Here is a 21,118-nt window from a genome sequence, read left to right on the forward strand (position 1 = left end):
TCTTTGTACATGCTGAAATTAGACTGACTGGTGACTGATGATTAAACCAGTATAACACACCAGGAGTCACATTTTTCATGGGTCATGGGATACCCATCCTAATGCCCTTATCTGGTCCTCTCTTCTTGAGAAACAGCCAAGCAGTCGGCTACACCCAGTTCTTCTGAGGAGGTCTTAGGCTGGCCTCTCTCAGGACAGTAGGGACCATTTAACTGTTCCATTTCCCAATCCAGAAGCCCATCGCCAGGATCTTTTCTGATAAGTGGACTGTTTTGCCACCTACCTCTTTCTGCATCAGAGAGACCTAAGTGGCTCCTCCAGATTCTACAGCTGCATTCTGGGACATGAAGTTCCCTTTAATGAGCACTGTAGGAGCTAGAGACCCCCCCCCCCAAGGACTATTAGAACTTTTCTCACCCTGTCTGTTCACCATATATATATAAACTTTGCTCTAAGCAGCAGTCACTGGCCAGGAAGACATTCCAAACTCATTTTCGAATTAAAAAAAAAAAAGATTTTAAACACCTTCCAAAATCATGTTTTTTTAAAATTTACAAATTAGCTAATCAAAGTGGTCAGAAGTGGCTGTTAAAAAGAAGCTTGTGCCATAAGAGAGAACAAAATAAAGATGCTAATTTTCCCTTGCACCTCACCTGCTGCATTTGACATGCACATAGGGTACTAAACTTTTGTTGATTGCAGATCAGCATTTACCATCATTACCTACAAATTTATTTCACAATATTAAATAATGGTTGAAAAAGTGGCTACATAAAAATCGGCCACTTCTTCCTCAATAGATCTGCTCCCTTGTGTTCTGAATTCTAACTACTGTACTTATTTTGGACACTCAAGACTTTGTTAGTCACAGCTTTATTGGCTCTACGGTGCTGTTAAGAATATATGAACTGGCAGCTATTCCACTGATGGTATGTATGACAGAATTATTATACTCCAGAAACAGACTTATTAATGATGATGATGCACAAGTCAGAGAAAACACCCTTCACTTTCAGATCCAAGTAGCTAGAAAAAATATTTTGAGTGGTTTAAAAAAAAATTAGATATGGAAATCATTAAAAAACAACAAAGAATCCCACAAACTTTTTCCCCTGGAGTGATTTTCTGAATAACACTACATTTAAGTTGGAATCCCAGTCCTCATAGAAACACAGATGACACACCAGAACAGCACCTTTTGGTTGAAGTGCTTGGTGAAGCTCAACTAATGAGCTTGCACTGTTCTAGGGAATCTTGAGCAATGCAAGACAGCGTATTTCTCGGGTGTAAGGCTAGGGCTAGTTTGATTGCCTCCTTATAGGAGTCATGAGTGACTTACAGAGCATTCATGCAATTTTGTTAGGCGAGACTTTCCACACACTGATGGCTGAGATGACAGTGTCCGAAGAGGTTTGCTATTTGTCAATGACATGTCTTTGAGACACACAGCCCACTCTGGAGAATTAAGGGGGGGAACACAGGTTCCACAGCTCCAAGTTTTACCACTTTGCATAACTCTGCAGAAATTAGTGATAAATTTGGACCACTATTGCTTTCAATAATATGTAGATACACACAAACATCACCAAGAACAGAGACCCACATGACCAGTGGTCTTCTAGCAAAAGTATGGCACGTACAACTTTTTGTAGATTTTACCTCTTTCCTCCATACTCTCTCCCTAAACAGATATTCAGATGAATTAAGCCACATGTAACTACACCAAGTATCAACCATTATACAAGCAAACTAACTAATCCTCACAGCTTGAGGTAATCAACTTTTATTGTCCTCATTTTATAGGTGAGGAAATGGAGATAAAGACCTAGTCAAGACATGAACAGCTGTCAGCAGCAGAATGGACAGCATAACAAATCCAGTCTAAATGAATGGCACTGTTCCAGGCAACACGCAAAGTCACAGCCCTCAGATAGCTTTGTATTTTTTGTTCTGTTACATACAGCTTTTCATGAATGTCTGTGAAGTGGTTTCTACATTTTTTTTATTTTAATATCATATATCCCAATCTATTTTGTGTTGTACCTACTGTGTTTTTACATAAGTTTTGGCACCTTATACCATCTGGATCAGTTTTGGACCTCTCAAAATCCAATTAATCTCTTGTGTGTTAAGAAGTATTTATAGTTTGCTTTTATTTACGTGATTTGATACTCTATTGTTTCCTTAAGTACAGCTTGATGCATAACCACTTATTTCTATTATTGTGCAGTTTCGACAGTGGTGCATATTTGTCACTACCATTCTGAAGTTAAGGTGTGCCAATAATTGGTCTCTTCTTATCTCTAATGATCCCATATGACATTCTACCAAGAAACATCACCTCTAAGATATTCGCATTGTTTATGGATGGCATTTAAATTCTGTTGCTAGCTAATCAAATGTTTCATCTGTTTATTTGCAAGCAATGAATACACGATGCTCAAGTAATATAGTTTTCCTCAGAGTACAATAATCCCCATACACTCGCATATGAATGTCAATTTGGTTCACTTCCCAGTTTTCAAAACACAAGTACCTTTTACATCTCTTGGGTATAGCAATATTAAGTATGATAGCTTTTCTGAAATATTCCCTCTTTGCAGCATTCAGATAGCTTAGCTTTTCTGCTTTTTGGTATAAATATTGTTCCCTTTATATTTGTTTTGACTGGAAGAGCAGAGAAATTTCAGAACAACAACATACTTTCTGGTAAAATCCTTTCAGTCTAGTCAGCACCTTAAGCACAGAGCATTTATTTTTATTTATCTGCTTCTGATCCAGTTTGAGAAGTCTTGTCCGGGGATGCAGCTATCCCATGCTGGCCTAGCACCCAAGAGGTAAATGAAGCAACTACTGGGCCAGTACAGATTATTCTCCCAGCTGCTGTGAGGGTGACAAGAGCTGAGAATTAGCAAGTGAGGATGGCTTCCAGAGGAACAAGCAGGCCAGAGAAAGAAGGCCCTGCCCAGCAAGCTATTAAGTAGTAAGGATGTCAACATGTACAGTAGTTAACTATACGATGAACTGATAAACCTAGGCTTATTGGTTCATCTTGTCAACTACATGCATCCCCCCCTCCCTTGCTGCCTCTGTATCAGAAGCAGCAATTGGGGAGGGAAGCAGGAGCTGGTGCACGTGAGCTGACTTAAAAATCTGGGTCCGCACAAGCACCAGATCCTGCTGATCTCTCCCTACCACACGCTGCTGTCTCTGATAAAGAGGCAGCAGTGTGGAGGGTCAGAAAGGTAGGCTGAAGCCAATATGCGTGGGAAGCCGGATTTCAAGCCAGCTCCCCTCACATATCAGCTCCATGGAACTGTCTGCCCCCACCTTGCCGCCACCTGCCCTCCTTCCCCACATTGCCGCCTCTATTAGAGGCAGCGCGGGGGAGGAGAGGGTGACAGGAGAGGCTGCCATTAAGCAGCCTTTGTCCACGGGAGGTCCGAGCTACCCACAGACAGAGGGTGCTCCGCATCCCACAGGGAAGCCTCTGTCCATGGGGACTTCAGAATCCCCCATAGACAGGGGCTGCTGCCACCCTGCACTGCTGCCTTTGTATCAGAGGAAGCAGGGCACAGTGGCAGGCAACCAATGTATGAGGGGAGCTGTTTTTTAAACTGGCTCCCCTCGCAGACTGGGTCCGCCTGCCACCCTGCACTGCTGCCTTTGATACCGAGGCAGCAGTGCAGGGTGGCAGGTGGCTCCCCAGGAGTGGTGCCGGGAGTGCACTGGCTGCCAACTCCATCCCCGGGGACTATTGAATAGTCATGTAACTGGCAATATTTTCTGTGATTACACAACTATTCAGTTACACTCTAACATCCCTAGTGAGAAGATGCCTGAGAGTGACAACAACCCAAAGAAAGGATGCCCAGAACCACGGTCTGGGAGAAGCCTCATCCCACAAGGCATAACAGGGAGGTCGACAAATGCCTTTGATGTCGACCGCAGAGCATCCAGACTACAGCGCTGTGCTGACAAAGAGCTGATCTGCACAGCGCGGCAGCCATTTAAATTTAAATGAAGCGGCAATTATTTAAATCGCCGCTTCATTTTCCTATGTCTACAAAGGTAATCTACGTGGCTCCGTCGACGGAGCTATTTAGTGTAGAGAAACCCTTAGAAAGGCACTGACAGCCCCTCTGATCTGTGCAGACTCTGCAGTACTTTGTCTAACCAGGAGGGGGTGCTGAGATTACCTACTGGCGCACCAGCACACAAGGCAAGGTAAGTTATTCACCTTTTTATATGATTCGGGTGGGAATAAACAAATGGGCCATGTTCTGCTCTCATATGCAACACTTTCCTCCCCCTATTTTGTTCATTTGTTGGTCTTACCCAGAGATTTGTGGTACCCAGAGATTTGTGGTAAAAGTAAAGGAGGAGGTGAGGAAATGACTCCACTCTTCTCTGCTTCAAGAAGATAGATCTCACCACACTTTTTTGCCATTTACATTTTATTTGGTAAAATGAATTCATGATTTCACAAAGAGATCATTGGCAAGTACAATGAAAAAATGTGCTTCCCAATCACAGGCCTGTGCTTAATATGATGTTGGAGACCTTAAGGGTACTAGTGGATGGGACCATTATCCATCATGAGATCTATCTTTAACAAAGGGTATTAGTACGTCTGCACATCACCACATACTTGGAACTATTAGTAACCATCCAACTACAGCTGTAATTATGACAACATCATTTACCCAGTGGCATAAAAGCATAAGTCTTAAACATTGAGACTATTGTGTTTTGCACCTTCTCTCAGATAAGGATTCAATCAAAACATCCTATTTCAGATCATTCATGTGACCTCAGACTCAAGCTGCACTCTTTCCAAGTTTGTGGAGGGATACATGTACTGATATTCAGTATTCCAAGGCCATATGTTAATACAGTTATCTCACTAAATTACATTCATGAATTCTTGTTAAAATAAAGTGGTAATCTTTCCAAAAATTAAACAAGCACGTTATTCTATCTTCATACACTCAAATTCAAGTAGTAGCTATTTTAATAGTGAAAGTGAGTTTGTTTTCACCCTACTCCCTCATTTACGCATGTTACAAAGTTATGTAACTCTCTACTCGGCAGAATCCAGAACTGAAAAGTCGTCTGATTAACACTGTTCCTAAGTTGCTCTGAAAAGGTTTTAGATCATTTTGCTTCAGAGCATGGTCTGAAAGAACACTGAAAGCACATCTTCCTCCTCTTGCAAATATGGTATTTCCATGGCTCCTATACAGAAAGAAAAAGATCAAGATAGTAAGAATTAAGGCAACAAGAGAATGGTCGATTCTGTTTGGGAAAATCTATCTAGTCTCACACCCCCGTCTCCCTGGTCTTCTGGGGGGGTGGTGCAGCTAGTGCCCCCCCCCCCAGCAGACCGGGCTTTTCTTGCCTACCCCTAGGGTAGAGCAGGTGGGGGCTGCCGGGTTGGTCCCGCAGCGCCGCTCCGGACCAACCCAGCAGCACCCCAGCTGCTCTGCCCCAGGAGTCCTGATTCAGCCGCTGCTGGTCAGTTTCAGCAGCGGCTGAATCAGGACGCCTGAGGCAGAGCAGCTGGGGTGCTGCAGGGTTGCTCCAGTAGCGCCGAGGAGCCGCGCTACTGGAGCAACCCAGCAGCACCCCAGCTGCTCTGCCCCAGGCGTCCCCAAGTCAGCCGCTGCTGAAACTGACCAGCGGCTGACTACAGGAAGCCCGAGGCAGAGTTGCTCTGCCCCAGGCTTCCTGGAATCAGCTGCTGATCAGTTTCAGCAGCAGCTGACTTGGGGACGCCTGGGTTTCTTAAGTTGAATCTGTATGTAAGTCAGAACTGGCGTCCAGATTCAGCCGCGGTTGAAACTGATCAGTTTCAGCAGCGGCTGATGCCAGTTCTGACTTACATACAGATTCAACTTAAGAACAAACCTACAGTCCCTATCTTGTACGTAACCCGGGGACTGCCTGTTATGAAGTTGACACAAGTATGCCTTATATAGATATCTATTACAGAAATCCTATACTAACATCTCTGAACATGCAAACTTAAGCGTCCAAACTTGGATATCTGAAATAAGTCATTAGTGCCTGATCACGTGCAATACCTATTGTCTTCCAGAAGCGCCTATATAAGGCTACGTCTAAACGATACCTCTCTGTTGGAAGAAGGATATAAATTAGATGTATTGAAAGTGCAAAAGAAGTCTCGAAAGGAGTATAGGATCTTTCAAAATGGGGCATTTCTGTCAAAAATGCCCTGTCTAAATTGCCATTTTTTTTCAAAAAGCCCCATTTCAAAAAAAAGCAGCGACTGCCATTATGCAAATGAAGCACAGGATATTTAAATCTGGAAAGAAAAAAAAAACTTTAAAAAAGGGAGAAGTTATTAGACCTAGGTCAGAGAAAAGATCAGGGGTGGCTTGAAGAACTTTACCTGAAATAAGCACTAAGGCAAGAAATTATGATTTGTAATAATTTCCCTTAGTGTAGTAAGCTTAGCCGGCATATTTTGTTTATTTTAGCTCAGTAGCTTATTTTGGTCTGTCATGACTTGCAACCATTTAAATCCTACTCTTTGTACTTAAAAATCACTTCTGTTTATCATCAAACCCAGTGTAAAGAATTGTTACCGGGGGGGGGGGGAGCACAACAGCCATGCACCTCTTTTTCATTAACAGCAACATTGATCTTTCTCTGTGTAAAACATACATACAGAGTAAGAGTAATTTATTTGGGGTTTTCGTTCCTATTCGGGGCTGTGCTCCTGGATGCTGACAAGTCCCTGTAACTGAGCCCTCCCAGAACTGAGCTGTTATTAGAGTCTGTGCTACTCCGCTAAGCCCCTTTGCTGGAGGAGACCACAGCTTCTGGCTCAACAAGACAGAGTGGTGGGGTGGGCGCCCTCATCACAGTAAGTGCTAAGACACTCAAGTCTAAACCTTTTTCACCGAAGGATCCAGTCACAATGGACCCTTGTCAGTACTTACACAGTAGAGATGAAAAGTGTCAACTTCCACCATTACTTACAGCAGCAAACAATATAATACCACCTTTTCCTGCAGATCTGTTTCTAGACTGTTCAGCTGAGCTTACAGTTTTGAAAGCCCTACAGTATTACATATGTGGTTAAAAGAACCTCTACAATGGTTCCTCAAACACTTTTGAGAAATCTATTGTAATGACAAAGCTGAGATTAGAAATACATTTCCATACAGTAGTCTGAGTAATGCAATTGCCAGAAACAGAAGACAACCCCTGAATCTTTGGGGAAATCTTTCCCTTCTTATAAAACTAAAAATTCCTTCAATGCTGAAATATTATGGAAGTTTTATTTATTTGGAGCTTAGTCCATCAACAGCAAAGAAAAATATCAAGCAGCACTGTAAAAATGAACCATCAGTCCCATACCAACTGAGCTAGTGATAACCTTTTGGATCATGATATGCCACATGTCATTAGGAAACAGCCAGTTGTTACTGCTATGAAAATGTATGAAAAAAACTAACACATCTATGCATTATTGACTTTACGCTTATAGTTTGCAGTAAATCCTCTTTACTCCCAAGCATCTCCTACTTTATATCTCAGTTTGAGCTCATTAGATAGCACAAAGTGAAAGTAAATGTTAGTAAGAATGTGTTATACCACGTATTGTTGTCGTGACAGCAATGCAATCACTTGAACAGCTAGATAATAAGCTGCATGTATCATGGCTCTCACCACTGGCATGCCACCCATTAATCCATCTTGCTGGGGGATGTATTCTAATGTCACAAGCCTTCAAACAGCAGCTTCTTTCTCCTAATAAACCAAAATTTCCCCTCTAAAATTGCACTGTCTTAAGGCAGGATGGGGTACTACTCAGTCCTGTTCCATGACAGATTTACATTCAGGTAATTCATGCCTAATGAGAGCTAGAAACACAAGATCTGTGGCTGAGGAAAACAAATCCCACTTTCCTACTGGCACATACTGCATTTGCTTTCAATCCTTTCCTCTAACTGGTAGGTTCTGAGATGCTCGGTTTGAAGTCATGAACCTTGGTGTGTGTAGAAAAGATACTTTAGATAATTTTAGAGGTTTTAAAGAAAGATATTATAGTTTTCCTCTCCCTTCAAGTCCTATATTGATGGACCGCCTATTTTCATAGGAGACAGGCCAAAATTTTTGTATATTTCTTGAAAGTGCTTTTCCTGTAACACATATGTCTTATTCAAAATACATGAGTGTGATGTCGTATAAAAATTATATTATGTCATTGAGATGACTGCCATTATTGATGCGTGTTTTGTCATTCGTCTGTAACATTCCCAAATTCATGCTGGCACACTTACAGACTATATGTGACGATGTGCTGTATGTTATTATTAGCGAGGGTAAACCATTAATTTGTCATCAAGCCCACACTTTGATGTTTAGCCACCTTTGAGCAACCCTTTCTTTTAAAAAGGCTGAGGATACGTAAGTGTGAATTAGAGCTAGTCAAAGTTTAAACTAACATTTCCTTTGGCTAGGGAAGAAGGTGCAATGAAAATTTTCAAGACAGATTTGTAAAGAGTTGAAATTATCTTATTTTTGTGCTAAAACTCAAAAGTAAAAAATTTGGTGTGAGTTTCCTCTCTTCCCCATCTGCCTTTCCCCTGCCTTCTTCTAATTCTCCCTCAGCTTTTCCAGAAGCAAAATGGAGAAAGTCACAAGAGGAGGCTGCAGTTCCTGGAGCGAGAGGGACTGTAGAATGAGAGGGTGACAGAGATGCTGTCGGAGGGGGATGTAACGCCTAGCCCAAGCTGATCCCTAGCACACGGTGCTACTTGCAATGCAGATACCCTGAGATGCCTGGGCATGGTCCCATACGACCCCCTTTATTCCAGGTTTGTTCCACTGTGGCAGGAGGGGGAAGCACTGGCCTCCACCTGTACACTCACCCCTCAAACCAGAGAAGACATTTTACTTTTCAAAAGGTATAATAGCTCCAGCCACTGTCATGGGTAGCTCAGCTTTCGAGAGGCATAAGCTGCCTGAGTATAACAGTTTCTTAAAATCCTGGTTGGGTGACCAACATAATCCTAATGATTAATCTTTACACACCTTGAGGCTACATCATTACTAACTTGTTCTGCCCCACAGCATTAAATAGCAGAAGTTTCTGCTAAAGGGGAAAACAAACACCAAGACTCAACCAACAAAACCAAGGATGTTAAATTTTAATTAAACAGCTAATAGAGTAGTCAATGGAATTTCCATCCACTACTCGATTAGTTGGTAAGGGGAAAGGGGGGGGGGTGCTTGCTATCCCTGCTGTGCCTCTACATCTCTGCCCATGGCTCTTGCTACATTTCAAAGGCAGAGGCACTGGAGGGAACCCGGCACGAATGGGGACTGAAGCAGTCCCCTCTCATGCCAGGTCCCGACTGCTGCGCCTCTGCCCAGGTTCCCTGCTACACCTCTGCCTCCCCTGTTTGTTCTTCCACTCCCCCACCCACGTGGAGACAGTACTGGGGGGAACCAGCTTTTAAACCAGCTCCCCCCAGGACCAGCTCCTGATAGAGGCAGCAAGGGAGGGAGAGAATGTGAATAGTCAACTCGACAACTCTTTCACATCCTTAAACAAAACAAAGATTAAAAGGGCAGATGTGCCAGTGCATACACATTGCTATTCTGCAAGTCAGCAGGAATTCATATACGTATGATCAAATAAATAACACAGCTCTCAAATTAAGCACCAAAATGATTTCATCTTTACCATAGCAGAGTAAACAAGAAGAGCAAGTGGTCCTGGATTATTAATAGATTTAAGGCTAAAAATTAATTCATGCCATCTGAAGCAAAAAGATCTTTCTAACCTTCATTCACTAGATCTTGATTTCAATCAGGACAGAAATAATAGATGAGCTTACACCTACCGTTATTCTTCCAGAGGACAGAACTGACACTGCTTATCTAATAACCTTTACCAACATAATAATGCTGTCTTAAGAAGAACTACTTGCCCCAATTTCCTATTTAGAGACAAAGTCTTAGGATAACTTAACAGTAATATGAGAAAGTAATTATTTGGAGAAGTCAGAGCTCAAATCCCTCCCCCGCCCCATGCAAACATATAAAATTTACGAATCTGCTAAAGTTCTTGGAGAGGGCAACAAACATGTGGACAAGGGGAATCCAGTGGATATAGTATGCTTAGATTTCCAGAAAGCCTTTGACAAGGTCCCTCGCCAAAGGCTCCTAAGTAAAGTAAGTTGTCATGGGATAAAAGGAAGGACCTTTCATGGACTAATAACTGGTTAAAAGATGGGGGGAAAAGGTAGGAATTAATAGTAAGTTTTCCAAGTGCAGAAAGGTAACTAGTGGGGTCCCCCAAGGGTCTGTCCTGGAACCCATCCTATTCAACTTCTTATTAAATGATCTAGAGAAAGAGATAAACACTGAGGTGGCAAAATTTGCAGATGATACCAAACTGCTTAAGATAGTTAAGACCAAAGCAGACTGTGAAGAGCTTCAAAAAGATCTCACCAAACTAAGTGACTGGGCAACAAAATGGCAAATGAAATTTAATGTTGATAAATGTAAAGTAATGCACATTGGAAAAAATAATCCCAACTATACATACAATATGATCGGGACTAATTTGGCTACAGCTACTCAAGAAAGAGATCTTGGGAGTCGTCATGGATAGTTCTGTGAAAACATCCACTCAGTGTGCCGCAGCAGTCAAAAAAGCGAATACAATGTTAGGAGTCATTAAAAAAGGGAAAGAGAATAAAACAGAAAATATCTTATTGGCTCTATGTAAAACCATGATATGCCCACATCATGAATACTGCGTACAGACGAGGTCAACTCTTCTCAAAAAAGATATATTGGCATTGGAAAAGGTTCAGAAAAGGTCAACAAAAATGATTAGGGGTTTGGAAAGGATCCCTTATAAAGGCAGATTAAGAAGACTTGGACATTTCAGCATAAAAAGAGAAGACAAAGGGGGGATATGACAGTGGTCTATAAAATCATGACTGGTATGGAAAAAGTCAATAAGGAAAAGTTATTTACTTATTCCCACAATATAAGAACTAGGGGTCACCAAATGAAATTAAGAGGCAGCAAATTTAAAACAAACAAAAGGAAGGGTTCCCCCCTCCCCCCACTAAGCACAGAGTCAACCTGTGGAACTCCTTGTCAGAGGATGCAGTGAAGGCTAGAACTTTAACAGGATTTTTTTTTAAAAAGCTAGATAGATTCATGGAGGTTAGGTCCATCAATGGCTATTAGCCAGGATGGGTAAAAATGGTGTCCCTAGCCTCTGTTTCTCTGGAGGTGGATGACAGGGGAGGGATCACATGAGGATTATCTGTTGTGATCCCTCCCTCTGGGACATCTTGTGTTGGCTGCTATTGGCAGACAGGATACCGGGCTAGATGGACCTTTGGTCTGATGCAGTATGGCCGTTCTTATGTTCTTAACAGAAAGACAGAATGAGAAGAGATACAGCTTTGAGTGACCACCTGCATTTAAAGAAATAAAAGGACAATTTTATTAATAATTCAAAGATTACATTTATTATAAAAGGATCAGCACCTATAATGTTTTATTAGTTGTACACAATTACAAGACCACCACACCTTAGCATTGTATGATTTTTTGCCCGACTGCTGCCAAAATAAGAGATGAACACTGTCTATTGACTTGATATGGGGTTTGAGACATTAATAAATAAATAAATCTCACTTGCTGTCTAAGAGACAAGAGGTGGTGCCCTGTTGATTTTCTTCTCTAGGTGTTCCAGTATATAGGACTCTCTCCTGAGTTCATTATTCTTGCAACAACTCCTACTGAAGTCAATGAGAGCACAGGACAGCCATAACTGGAAAAGTAGGTTGGGATTAAATGTAACGTACTATATAGGTCTGCAACTTCTCAAAGACAAGATACAGCTTGAACATGACTTATTTTCTTTAGTGCTGTGATTGCATCAAAGCAAATCATTCAAGAAAAACTGTATTCGATCCTATTATTTAAAAACAGATCCTGAAACATTGCCAATGTTTGTTAGTGTTTCTAAATTAAAGGTTAATTTTATGACCATAAGTTTAGATAAGTTTTTCACTCATGGAGTTTTAAGGCCAAGGCCACGCTTCGTGCATACTCTGTTGCCTATAAGATAGAGATCAGTTTAATAGCCTCCATAGATACATTTAGAAAGTATTACTCAATCTGTCAGTTAATAGTCCTCCAAAGAGAAACTTACACACTTTTGCTTAAAAGGAAAGTCTTGGGGCTTATGTGTTAAGCATAACAGATCCCTGATGATTTAAAGGAAGTGCAGTAGTTCTTTTTAAGATTTTCACAAAAGCTTTACAAGTTGGATTTGGGCAACTTCTGTTTTCCTGCAGGAGTCAGAAGTGACATTCCCTTTGATTTCAGTAGGAGTGGGGTCAGGCCAATGCTAAGAACTTTGACAAATCTCACCTTTATTTCAAGCAAAGCAGATTTGTGTTCTATGCACAATATTTATTTATTTCCATTAACTGTGAAAAGAATTATTCATTTAGAGCCAAAAATCACTCAACCCAGCACCCAGGGTGAGTAATGGTCCTGTCAAAGGGATGTCTGCCTGTATAGAAACCAATGGAGGGATGCTATCACCTCAGAGAGTGCCATGACAGTGCAAGTTACTAAACTGCAGCAGAAACTGAACTAAAAAAAAATTGTAACAATTTGATGGGGGATTTGTTTTTTTTTTTTTTTAATATATGAAGGAGTAAGATGCTTCCTCCCTCCCCGTCACCCCCAAAAACCACCCTACATTAGCCTTAATTCATATAGAATCCATAGGAGGATTCCAAAAAAAAGTATAGGCTTAAAAAAAAAAACAAAGTTACTATCTCAGATATACATAAAAAAACCCAAGATCTCTAGGTACAAGAACTCTTCCTTCAGAGTTCTGTAGAACTGATGGATCAAAAATAATAGACGACTTCTTATAGCTGCCTTGTAGATGGCTTTGTTGGAAAGATCCTGAGACTAGTAATGGAAACCACCTTGCCTCAGATCATGTGAGCCTTGAGAGAATCTTCTAATTTTATTCTAGTCATACCACAGCAATGCAAGGTACAATCAGCGGGCATTTCAGTTTGGCCCAGAGCATCATCCAAGGAACTGATGTTAATGGAAAACAAAAAGCTGGAACAACATAGAATGCTTTAGTCCACTCCAAGCAGTATTCCAGGATATTTTAACTTCTTGCATTATGAGGCTTCAAGATGGGCATCATAGGTGGGGGAAAATGTTGTCAAAACAACAAGTTTATGAAGGTAAAACAAGAACACTGCTCATTTTGGAGAGGAATCTTGGACGACTCCAAATGGCCATTTTGTTAAATTCTGGTGCAAGGTGGATCAGTCACCCACACATGAAGCTCACTCATTTTGTAAGTTGATATTGTATCATTCTGGGATACGGTAACAAGAATGTAGTAACACACTGGAAGCAATTGTTTGGCAGCAGCACAGCAATGAGGTGATTTTGGCTGCAATACTATCCATCTTGCATTCCACATTTAAAGAAAGATGTGAACAAATTGGAGTCTAGTGGAGAGCAATAAAAATAAGAGGCATAGAAAATATTACATATGAGGAAAGAGGTAAAAAAATGGACATGTTTAATCTAAAGAAGAGAGGACTCAGGGGAACCTCATAATCTTCATATACAATACATTAAGGGCAGCAGGTATAAAGAAGGGTGATTAATTGTTTTCCATTCCTGCTAAGGCTAGGTAGGTCAAGAAGCAATAAGCTTAGCTTGCAGCAATGAAGAAATAGGTTGAATATAAAAACACCCAACCTTTCTAACTCTAAGGGTATTTAATCACTAGAACTTGTGGAATCCCCATCAGATTAGACAAACACAGTTAGATAAATACCAGTCAGGGATGATTTAGATATACTTAATTCCTGCCTGGCACAGGGAAAAGAACGAGATGACCTCCTGATGTGCCTTGATGCCCTACATTTGTTATCACTGCCATGAGAAAATAACCTTCCATGTAGAAATTTAAACTCACAGGGATTCAGTGTTTCAAAGAGAGTTTTCATCAGCTTTGAGATGAGATATCCAGTTCAGAGTGATGATCCAAGGCCATAGTCTCCCTTGAGACTCCCGTGATCTACCTTACTGGTCCAGATACCACTTGTGAGACTCTATCATAGAATGACTCAGTCTGAGATCATGCTCATCATCAACCCATCCATCTAGAGACTTGTATGGCCTTCATCACAATTTAAGTGCCTCTGATGAGTTTAAAAAAAAAAAAACAAGAGAGGTCTTCTTTTTTTCCCCCTTTCTTGCTACCAAGAAGCAGGTTTAAATGGTTCTGTCATTTGCTTTTTCTCCATAATAAATCCCTGAGAATAAGATGCAGGACAATTTACCTGATAGTCAAGACCTCTCTAATCACTACATATCAGACAAAGCCCACGCTCACACTTACATAGGTGGTGTGGCCTGGCACCACTCTTCTATGCAAAATATGTAAAAAGATGTGGTCTGGTTGTTTATTTGACCTAAGACCATCTTTTCTGATGCCAGGACCATCAGTGCCACTAGCGCAGAAAAGACTGTGCTTGTCTCCAGAGAATTGATGTGCAACCGCTAGTCCTGAACAGACCACATTCCTTGGAATTGAAGCTTCCCAGCAGAGGTTGGATACATTCATGGTCACATGATTTAGATAGGAGCAATTTGAAAGTCAATTCCGTAACAGCAGCTTGAGTTAGAGAGGCTCAGAGTCTGGCTGTTACCCACATGTTGTGCAAAATACGCTGGTATTCTTGATTCTGCTAGGATCTCAGAATTCACTGAAGTTGCCTCATGTGGAACCACGCCAGAGAACCACAAATGTTGTTACAAACACGACATTCCACGCATAGTCCAAGCTGTTACATATGATTTCTGGGACAGGAAGGCTTTGTGTTGAGTTATGTCTAGCAGGCTTATGAACTCTTTGCTGAGGACCAGTTGTATGCTTTTTAACTAAATCATCCAAGGAGAACACATGCCATACTAGCTTGTGCAAACAGCCATGACTAAGCATTTCACAAAAGCATATGACACCAATGACAACCCAAAAGGCAAAACATTGAATTGGCAGTGCTTTTCCTCTACAAGAGATGAGATATTTTTAATGCTTGGGGAGTATTCCTATGCTCATGTAAGCTTCTAAAAGGACTGAAGTTCATAGTCCTTTGTCATCCTCTAGAAATGAAATGATGATTCTCCCAGTGGCTATCTTTCACTGATCACATCCACATTGAGACCTACTGTCTTATTCATCAGTAACAACCAGAAATAATTTTTCACCATCTTTCGCCTCTTGCCCAAAATTCTCTTTACCAGAAGGGATTTCCTACAGGAGACATGAAAAAGTCCAACAGCATGCATTCTGCTGAGGGAGCAATAATTTTAAGGTTAGTTTGAAAAACTTTGTATGCTCAGAACCCATGTTTACAGATCACATGCATCCCTCCATTGTATAAAGCTTCTAGTTGGCCACAATAGGCAGACCCTTACAGGTGGACTAAATGGGTTTGGAGTCTTTTAAACACTCAAAATTTATACCCTGAAAGGGGGAAGGGAAAGACAGGCAAAAGAACAATCCATAGAAGTAGAGATATCTGAATGCCAGCTAGATTGGGCAATTCAGGTCACCTTGCCACAAACGACATAGAATGGATAACGCTAAATTGCATTTTAGGCTCAAAATCTATTTTTCCCTGTAAACATAATAAAATATCTAACTCCCATAATCTCCCAAAGCTTTATTTTGTGGTACATAGGCCAAGGTTTTCTAAAATGGATGTCTAAAGTTAGGATCCCAGTTCCTGATTCCACAGTGTAAGTGCAGAGGTTTAATCACAGAGACCTCATTGAAATAGCTTTATTGGGCAAAACGTGTGGTGTCATGAGCTTTCGTGGCAAAACCCACTTCTTCAGATGACTGCAGTATACTAAGACCAGATCCAAGAATAAATAAGGGAAGGGGCAGGGGGTTAGGGAGGAGGAAAAAGGGAAGGGGAGGAAGAAAAAGAGACAGTGAGTAGATAGTGCAAATAGTTACAAGAGACTGTTAAGAACCATTAAACCAGTGTTTCTCAACCTTTTTTTTTAAATAAAGAACACCCTTTAAAAAAAAAAGTATCCCCAGTACTTACAGTTTTCAGACAATTATTTTCTGCCATTGCAACTCATTTGTTTAAACAACTTAATCGTAGCAGGTGGACAATTAAATTTTTGGGTATAAAAAGTACAAAAATAACAAAACACTATAAAACTTAACACAAAAATTCAGTTTTCACCAAATTTCAGTTGTGTTGACGTACCCCCCAGACTTCTCTCAAGTACCCCTGGTTGAGAAACAGAGCATTAAACAACCAACCAAACAATGGAGGTGCTAAATGTTCTTAACAGCCTCTTGTAACTATTTGAACTTTCTCTCCTCCTCTTCCTTCCCTTATTTATTCTTGGATCCAGACTTCTTATGCTCCAGTCATCTGAAGAAGTGGGTTTTGACCACAAAATCTCATGATACCATCTACATATTTTGTTATTCTTTAAGGTGGTACTAGATTATTTGTTATCTTTTAAGTTTTTCCTCATTGAAATAGCAAAGCTCTAGGAACTTAAAAGACTTAATTTTCCAAAGTACTGAAGCTAATAGAAGCTACTGGGTTGTCAGCACTTTTGAAAACCAGATCACTTTTATACACATCTATAAGGAGTTAGAAGCCTAACTTTAAGTTCCGATTTTTTAAATTTTGGCCCAACTTTATCACACACTACCTGTTGTCAAACTTTCACAAATATGAACTGATGTCAGAAATGATATATCTTCACATTATAATTATAAATCTTTATTACTTTAAATAAAGTATTTTCAATCATCTCAAATTATCTCTTGGTCTTTCAATTCCTTCCCTCGATTTGGTCTTTTGATGTTAAGTTTAAAGACCAGCGTCACATTAAACCAATTAGTGGGCTGAACAAAGATGCTGTAATCTATTAGAAGAAACATTTTCACAGAAGTCATAAAAGGGACCAAACAAGATAAAAATATTCTTAGTACAAAGAGCATATTGACTTGACCACAGAGGTCTATGATTGGATTTGCGAGCATGTTACTTACTTTGCTCTCTGTGTTAATGTAACTTTTCCAAAAGTCTTACAGCAATGGTTATGGATCTTAAACATACAGCAGTACATCACTGCTATGCCCTTTATTCTGGTTGCCAATATAATACAGGTTTACATATTGGAAAGCAAAGTTTGACTTTGAAAAATAAAAATCCATACAAGGAGAAATGATACACAAACAGATAGAGAAGTGTTTAGATTAAAATTCTTGCATGCCTAAATGCTGTGTATGATATTGTTTTTAAAGCCATTGTTATAGTCTGTCATTATTTCCCTGTGAAAATCTGTACTATTTTACACCACTGCAAATACAATTTTAAAATGTTATAATTATATAAAAATGTCATTTACTTATGTCACTATTATGAGCAATACAGATAATTTAAAGTCCTGTTTGAAGGAGACTTGGAAAGGGGGAAAAACCAAGCAGGGTTTGTGTCTTTTTGTGGCTGCTTTTAGAGGTATACATTATCACTTTTCCATTTTAAAATGGGGCTTCCTCTTGACTTATTACATTAGAAATTCAAATCCTACCTAGGATGGTGACCAAGTAACATGGCGACATCAAAAGGGCTAATGGAATGAACAGGGATGTAAAGGACTAGTTGACTATCCAATAAACAAATACTTATCAGATAGAGGACAGGATAGTCAACTAGCTGCTACCCCCCTTTGATGCCTCTATCAGATAGAGGTAGCAGGACGGGGACGGGGGGGGGGGGGGGGGTGGAAGAAGAGGGAGTACTTCAAAGCAACAGTGCTGTTTGAAGCCTGGGACCAGACCCCGAGCTCCACTCCACACTGCTGCTTTGAAATGGCACCTGCAGCCCAGAGCCAGCTGAAGTGTCGCCATGCTGCATGCAGTGTTTCAAATTGGCAGTGCCGCAGGGCCAGCGGCGGAGTCCCCAGCTGACCCCAGGCGCTGGGGGCACTTTCGCCTTTGAAGTGTAGCAACAGTCTCAAAGGCTACTCAAAGACAGACACACCCTATCAACTAATCAACTAATCGATGCAAAATGCATCACTTATTCAATGAGTTAATACTTAACATCCTTAGGAGGGAAACTGAGGAACTGAAACGAGATAATATTTTTGGTCAGATTGATTAGAGCACTTGGCTTCAAACACTAGGGACCAGGTCTCAAATTACTTCTTTAGAGACAGTTTATACAGCTAGCACCCAGCATGAAGGGGTAAGATCTGATCTAGCCAGCTGTGCCTGAGGAAGGAAGGGGGGGGGGGTAGGTCCTCTCCAGAGAAGAGCCCGTACTTTACACTCCAACCACACCACTTGCGCAGAAGTTTGCATGAACTTTAGTGTTTTACTTTCGGTTCAGCGGCGGCGTGTCCCAGCCCCGGGGGAAGGGCCGTGCGGTGGGAGCAAAAGTTGTACAAGCAGCCTCGGTGAGCCGGCCGAGCCCACAGCCCCTTTCCCAAGAACCACGGGCTGCCCCCCAGCCACCTCCACTCCAGATCGGGTTACCTCCGAGCCTGCGGAACTCGCGTTCCCGCATCCCCTGCATGCTCTCCCCGCTGTAGCCGTAGCCGGCCGCGGAGGAACACAGGCGCTGGAAATACTGAAAGGTCAGCAGCTCTCCCCACGGCGGCGCGGCCCGGAGCTGCGCCTGTCCTGACATAGTGCGAGCTGCTGCAAACTCGCCTGAGCTGGGAGCCGGGGTAAAGCCTGCTCAGCACAGGAAGGGCGCTCAGCTGGGGCTTGGCCAGCTCCTCCTCCTGCACAGGCTGCCCCGCCTCGCTGCCCAGCCCGGCCCGCCCCCTCCAGGCTGAGCGGAATTGCCTCTTCCAGGTGGCTGAGGGAAGCTGCTTGAAGACCCTACCGCGGCCCTCCCCACTAGTCATTAACTCCTGCTTTGGATTTCCCACATCCAGGATTGGACTGGCTCGGAGCTTAGAAGCTCCCGGTGACATTCCCCCCTGTGGCCCTGATGTTCTGGACAGAAAAGTCAAGCCAGTCCCCTTCCCAGTGCCTGTTCTTGCACCCAGGGTTGCCAACCTTCAGTAAATTTACAGACAGTCCATACAAAATTAGCTGAAATTGGACACATCCGTAAAGTCCGTAAAAAAATTGAGCTGTCTGTAAATTTCGTAAAAGTGCAATAAAAGTTCAAAGAACAGCAATGTCTTCTGTGCTGCTTCAGCCATTTTACTGAGGAGCAGCGGAAATTGGCCGTTTTAGTTGGTTATTTAGCTCAGTGGTTGAGGTGATGTAACATGAATCGTGATCCACAGGTTGTTATCTACATTATCCCGCTGAGTTAGCGTCAGCACAGTGATGTATGAATGACAACGATTACTTTTCACTTTTGGCCATTTATGTCATCTTAATATAGTATAAAAGTTATGTCTGTAAAAAAATGTGTCTGTCCGTAAATGAAATGTTTGTGGGTTGGCAGCCCTGCTTGCATCAGCCCCACAGCTGTGACTGCGGTCAGGGCTGGGGAGAATCAAGGGAAAGGATGACTTTGCAAAACCGCCTCCTTTCCCCCTCCCTCCTGTCCCAGTCACCCACTCCTGCCGTTCAATAACTAAAGGGCAGACCTCGGAGAAGTTGGTGGTAGAGGCACTGGATTCAAAGGGCTAGGTGGGGGGAAGAAGGCGGATCTGGAAGGAAGTTTCTTTGGCAGGAAGGAAGCACGGATGGGGATGACAGGAGATTCTTCCAGAGGAGAAGTATATAATGTAACTTTATATGATAAAGTTCTGGTGGAAGTAATGAAATAGTTTTCTAACTTGAAAGTTGAGGACCAAAGAGTTGGTTTCATAGTTGAGCTCTCTTGCCGACCTCCGGAAAGCTGCTGGGTGTCCACTATGTAAGCTCAATGCTTGTCTCTTTCACCAACTGAAGTTGGTCCCATAAAAGACATTTCTGCACCTCCCTTGTCTCTTTGGGTATGTCTACACTACATGGCTCCATCGACGGAGCCATGTAAAATAGTTTACTCGGCATAGTCAAAGAAGCGGGGATTAAATAATCCCCGCTTCATTAAAATAAAAGTGGCCGCCGCACTGTGCCGATGATCAGCTGATCCGGCACAGCACGGCAGTCTAGACACGGTGCAGTCAACAAGGGAAGCCTTTGTCGACCACTCCAGTATGCCTAGTGAAAAGTATTCCCCACTTCTTTGACTATGCCGAGTAAACTATTTTACATGGCTCCATTGACGGAACCATGTAGTCTAGACGTACCCTTTAATATATAAAAGCAGATGGTGTTGCTACATGCAACATGCTCCCTCAACCCCACGAAGCAAAGCAGTGGAAAGTGAAATTAGCTAACTAGTATTTGCAATTCCTGTTCATTGAGATGTTATTGGCATAACAAGATATATAAGTGTAAGGAAGGACAGACCTTTGAGGTGTTTTATAGGTGGGTGCAGTCCGGATATAGTCACACACCTGGGCTTAATCTGCTGGGTCTATTTATAATTATCATTCATTTTTGATCCAGTGCTGTGTAGCATAGCTTTATCTCTGTTATTTCTCTGCTTTTTCCCAGGCAAAGGCACAGATTTTCCTTATACCTTTTGTTGACACATCTTGTAAGATTCTTGGTCTCCAGGAAATGTTTGTCACAATCACATTTCCTTGTATTTGGAGTGTTAGGGTATGTCTACACTTCAGAATTTTTTCAGAAAAAAGGCTGTTTTCTGAAAATAACTTCAATTATGTCCACACTGCAATCGTGTTCTTTCGAAAGAAAATCGAAAGAATAGAGGGTTTTTTTCCAGCATTGGTAATCCTTTTTCTATGAGGAAGAAGCCTTTTTCTGAAAGAGCTCTTTTGGAAAAAGGCCTGTGTTGTTGGGGAAGAGGGAGTTCTTTCAAAAGAAGAGGAAAAAGGAAAAAGCACAGGTGACCTGGTGGCCATTCCGTCCTTAGTAATCCTAGTTTAAATGTGAGATAGCATCCATTCAGTGTGGACGCTATCTTTTGAA

General features: G+C 41.7%; 1 protein-coding gene across 1 annotated transcript in view; it reads right to left on the minus strand.

Annotated features, from left to right (window-relative positions):
• Positions 1-18,919, minus strand: part of MOCOS (molybdenum cofactor sulfurase) — a 346,276-nt gene extending 327,357 nt beyond the window's left edge. The window contains exon 1 of the mRNA XM_075921610.1: positions 18,647-18,919. Coding sequence (XP_075777725.1) covers positions 18,647-18,800 — 154 coding nt within the window. The 5' untranslated portion in view covers positions 18,801-18,919. The remainder of the gene's footprint in view (positions 1-18,646) is intronic.
• Positions 18,920-21,118: the final 2,199 nt, after the last annotated feature.

The sequence above is a fragment of the Pelodiscus sinensis genome, chromosome 2 (assembly GCF_049634645.1).
Source record: "Pelodiscus sinensis isolate JC-2024 chromosome 2, ASM4963464v1, whole genome shotgun sequence".
Lineage (NCBI taxonomy): Eukaryota > Metazoa > Chordata > Testudines > Trionychidae > Pelodiscus > Pelodiscus sinensis.